Source organism: Salmo salar, chromosome ssa16, assembly GCF_905237065.1.
Source record: "Salmo salar chromosome ssa16, Ssal_v3.1, whole genome shotgun sequence".
Lineage (NCBI taxonomy): Eukaryota > Metazoa > Chordata > Actinopteri > Salmoniformes > Salmonidae > Salmo > Salmo salar.
In genome coordinates this window covers 80,288,619-80,293,637 of record NC_059457.1, presented here as the reverse complement: position 1 = coordinate 80,293,637, position 5,019 = coordinate 80,288,619, and the positions used below count along the sequence as shown (strand labels likewise).

The 5,019-nt window shown below is 41.8% G+C and overlaps 1 protein-coding gene across 1 annotated transcript; it reads left to right on the top strand.

The window, feature by feature from the left end:
* Positions 1-1,046: 1,046 nt before the first annotated feature.
* On the top strand, positions 1,047-4,794 carry LOC106575768 (homeobox protein GBX-2-like). Its single transcript, XM_014152446.2, has 2 exons — positions 1,047-2,052; positions 3,431-4,794. The coding sequence occupies exons 1-2, from the start codon at positions 1,539-1,541 to the stop codon at positions 3,940-3,942; spliced, it is 1,026 nt and encodes a 341-aa protein (XP_014007921.1). The 5' UTR covers positions 1,047-1,538; the 3' UTR covers positions 3,943-4,794.
* Positions 4,795-5,019: the final 225 nt, after the last annotated feature.

The window sequence follows — 5,019 nt, the reverse complement described above, 5'->3', positions numbered from 1 at the left end:
TCGATCCATCTACCCTCCATCGATCCATCTACCCTCCATCGATCCATCTAACCTCCATCGATCCATCTAACCTCCATCGATCCATCTAACCTCCATCGATCCATCTAACCTCCATCTCTCTATCTACCCTCCATATTTCCATCTAACCTCCATCGATCCATCTACCCTCCATATTTCCATCTACCCTCATCACTCCATCTAACCTCCATATCTAACCTCCATCTAGATATCTAACCTCCATCTCAACATCTAACCTCCATCTCAACATCTAACCTCCATCTCAACATCTAACCTCCATCTCAACATCTAACCTCCATCTCAACATCTAACCTCCCTCTCTCCATCTCCTCTCCAGCTCTCACTTCACCTGAAGGCCCATTGGTAGCCTGGTCGGTAGTGAATGTGGACCTTCCACTGTTTGATCTAAGCTACCTTCTGGTACAAGAGGCCATAATATCAGGGAACAGTCTTTTCTCATAATGACCAATACTTTTTGTCATTCTGAAAAGGTGGAACAGGATTTTTTTTATCAACACACACAAAGCAACAACACACGCACACACATTCAGTACTAAGGTTTCAAAATTCCGTTAACTTTCAATAGATTCCCTGGTTTTCCAGAAATCCTGGTTGGAAGATTCCGAATTTCCTACTTAATTTCCTCCAACCCGGATTTCGGGAAAACCAGGGAATTTATTGACAGTTCCCATAATTGTGCAACCCTATTCAGTACAAATAGTTATTTGTATACATTTCATGTAAGGAAGACAGTTGTAGTCAATATGTATGCATATTGCATGTGTAGCCTAGCTAATTCCCATTTGCATTATGGTCCCTTAGGATGTGTATAGCCTACGTTTTACAAATCCACATAATTGGCATTTATTTCCTAGACCCAGACCGAAGCCAGCCCTCACAGGTCTATGTGACGAATGACAGCTAGGCTAGCCCAACAGTTTAACAGCGACCAATGAAATGCGAGAGTGCGATGAGAGGGTGGTCCATGCGAGTGGAGGAGCCGATCAAACAGAGGGAGCGTAATTTAAACTCCTTGCTTAACATCTGGATGTTGTAGAACGGAGTAGCATCACTCTACTTTCTAGAGTGAGTTAGACAGACGTGCGGAAACCGAGTATCATCGAATATAAGATTGTTGTTGTCAAATGGTCAGAACGTCAGCTACAACTCGAGGATATTGATTGGCACTTGGAATGCGCTTTGGCTCCCGCTATCGGAGCGCAAGGTAAACCAAACGGTTTCGGAAAACACCACGGCTCCAAGTTGGCTGCTAATTCTTTTGATCTGGACACATCTCCACTCTCCAGCATCGTGTGTCGACCATCTGCAATGTTGATGGAATGGTTTTATTTAATCGCGAGAAACGAACAAATAATCACGGGAATCAAGGTCGGTTGTCTATCGAATAACAACGTTGTGAAGTTGGTGACTTCCGAACCCAAGAAAGACTGCAGGTGTCATCGCTCCCTTCCATTCCTCCAGTAACATTTCCTTGATTGACATTCCTTCCATCAGATCATATGAGTGCAGCGTTCAGCCCTTCGTTTATGATGATGCAGCGCCCACTGGGAAGCACCACTGCCTTCAGTATCGACTCTCTGATCGGCGGTCCCCCTCAGCCCAGCCCGGGACACTTCGTCTACACCGGTTACCCCATGTTCATGCCGTACCGGTCAGTGGTGCTCCCACCGCACCCTCCGCCGCCCCCTGCCCTACCCCAGTCCGCCCTGCAGCAGGGGCTCTCGGCTACCCATCCGCACCACCAGATCCCCAGCCTCCAGAACTCTTTCTGCTCTAGCCTGGCTCAGGGCATGGCGCTCACCTCCACCCTGATGGCCAGCCTGCCTGGAGGGTTCTCGGCTTCACAGCAGCAACAGGAGGCGGCGAGGAAGTTCGGCTCGCAATCTCTCCACGCCGCCTTCAATAAATCTCAGGACATTCGTTTGGATGGGGATGACGGAAAGACTTTTCTAGGAAAGGAGTCCGCGACGCTCCCCTCCTACCACGACTCAGAGCCATTGCAGTCATCCACAGGTACAGTAAACTCTGTTTTGTCTGGACTCTGCTGGACAGGGTTGTTTACTTGACCTGACTTAAGGTTCTATTGCGGAAAGGTTTGACTTAGCCTGTGTTTGGGATTTGTGGCTGTCTTGTACTTGGACGCACTAACTGTAAGTCACTCTGAACAAGAGCGTCTGCTAAATGACTAAAATGTAACCTAATGTTCTTGGATAAATTAGATATTATTTGTAAGCACAAGTTGTAAAAGAGAATTTCAAAGCGAATACTCGTGTTTATTAGGCCTATTATAAAAATAAATAAATAAATAATAGTGCACATTTGCGAGGTTCCTTATAAGAAGTAATTCGAACTCTAAACTGTATCTCATTAATGATGCTATTAGGACCATTAGCTAACGGACCAATATTACCAATAGACCTACGTCATCAATGTACAAAAGAAGGACCCAAGTGGCATTTGAGGATAACTTCTAAGTTCTACTCACTCAGTGTTGGCGTAGGCTATATCCTGTGAATTTCACATCAAATGACAACGATTAAAGTATAGTGGTAGAAAGTGGCTGTTGCCCCTGAGTGAAAAATGTCTTCTTTTTTTTAAAACAAATTCTTTACATGGACGCTTCCATATTTTGTCGTGAGAAGCTTGACATGATATCCGCATATCAAATACGTTTATATCAGGCTTTTCAATGAATAGTGCCTGGGGGCAAACTAAATGACTAAATTAGCCTGTTTTAATTGAAGGATGGGAAAAGCGCCTGCAGTATTTGAATGTCTATAATACTGTGATCAAAATTCAAAGTCGACCGAGTCATTTATGTGAGGCTCTATATTTATTATGAAATACATGTAATATAACACTTTAACTCCGTAAGTGTGTTTAAGACATTGTATAATATAAATCAATTGATTTTGTCTCTAAAATGAATGGAATTATAGTAAGCGCGAGGCCAATTTCATACGTGATATGTGTCATGATACAGCCGATGGGCCTATTTCGATAAATATTTACTTAAATATATATTTACTAAAATAACTTTCACTTCACTTAAATACGTCAAGAGACATAATATGTGTTATAATTTGCTCCATAATATAATAGGCTATTGTTTTCCTGTAACACAATATGTCAAGTCTACTCGTGGGTATTTACTCATGAAACGAAAGGTTTCAATACACACAACGTTAGTGATTAATCAAATGTAGGAGAAAAGTTGCTTATTTTTTTAAAGCAAAATATTTCGTTAAAAGTATGATTGTGGTTATCCATTATATAAATTCATAAACTGTTGCGTATCAGTCCATTATATAAGTTACACATTGTCATTTACTTTTCTATTTTGAGGTCAATATAACCTAAAGTAACATGTTCTATTTCCTTACCCACACAGCCAGAACCCATGGCAAAGAAGACCCGAAAGAGGACGAATGCAATAGAAGAGATGAGAGCTTCTCAATGGACAGCGATTTAGACTACAGCTCCGACGACAACATGACGGGTAACTCGATGTGTCAGAAAGATGATGGGGAGGGTAACGTGGATGAGGGCGTCCACGGGTCCAACGGCACTGGCAGCACCACGTCTACCGGCAAGAACCGGCGGCGGAGAACGGCGTTCACGAGCGAGCAGCTCTTGGAACTGGAGAAGGAATTCCATTGTAAGAAATACCTGTCTTTGACAGAACGCTCTCAGATTGCGCATGCCTTGAAACTCAGCGAAGTTCAAGTCAAGATCTGGTTCCAGAACCGGAGGGCCAAGTGGAAGCGCGTGAAGGCTGGTAACGTCAACTCCAAAACCGGCGAGCCCTCTAGGAACCCTAAAATCGTGGTGCCTATCCCTGTGCACGTCAGCCGGTTTGCAATAAGAAGTCAGCACCAACAGTTAGAGCAAGCCAGACCATAACATTTCTTTATGTTAAACCGATGGACTAAATACAGATTAACTTAATAACACTGTTTAAAAACAGAAAAACAGCACACACGTTATTTTGGAATCACAAACTAAGTTTATCCTTTGGTGAGTCTTTGTAAGCCAGAGGAGAGCAAATTAATTGATTGGTACATTGCTTTTCCTCTGCATTACTGCTGAATCGATCCACTGATGGTAAATTGATTAAACACCAAGTAGACAAAAAAACTCAAAATGGTGACATATTATCACCTTGGTTACGAGTGTAAATACCGAGACGGACCATAACTATAACCGCCATGGGACCAAATTGAGGACATTACAAGACAACAATACATCCAATTGTACATTTCCGAGATATTGAAAAAAAATATAACCTACTTTTACGTCTGTTAGATTTTCTTTGACGTTTGTGCTGCTGATTCTGAAGGACCTTGCTTGTATTATTGTTGTTTTTGCAGCAGGCGCAAATCAGATCAGAATGAACAGCTTTGTCCCAAAAGGAGCACTTTTATCATTTCTAATTTTATCACCCCCCCCCCCCCCCCATACCAATACACATATTGTACACATAGACTACAGATATGCTCAGACACCTCAACCATCAATAATCTCCACCAAAAAGCAAAGAGTGGCCCTGTAAAACCATCCTACTTTAGTTCTCAGTTTGAGTTTGTTTCCATTGTTTCATTCCATGGTTGCTTGAATTAGTTTCCCTCATTGTGACTTTTTCAACAGTCAAGAAGCACGCTGCTAATTTATTTATTGTGCAAAAAGTAACTAACATTCCATGACTTATTGAGTAAATAATAAAGTGTGCATTAAAGATGAACCATTAGCAATTGTCAACAATTTGTCAGTTTGTTTATTGTCATTCCATTTTTGTGCAATTCTATTTGAATTTGAAATCTTTAGCGAAATTACGCATGCGCGGGTTTTCAGGTGCTTTCTTGAGTGCTGGGCTTTGAGTTGATCATGATATTTGAATTCCTTGGTTGATTATTATTTTCACCAATATATCAAATGCTAATTTGGGATTATTCAATTTGTTGTCTGCAAGTGACAAATATT

Coding starts and splice junctions, on each gene's coding strand:
- LOC106575768 (XM_014152446.2), top strand. CDS start 1,539: ATGAGTGCAGCGTTCAGCCCTTCGTTTATGATGATGCAGCGCCCACTG. Junction 2,053..3,430: donor GCCATTGCAGTCATCCACAG/GTACAGTAAACT, acceptor TTACCCACACAG/CCAGAACCCATGGCAAAGAA.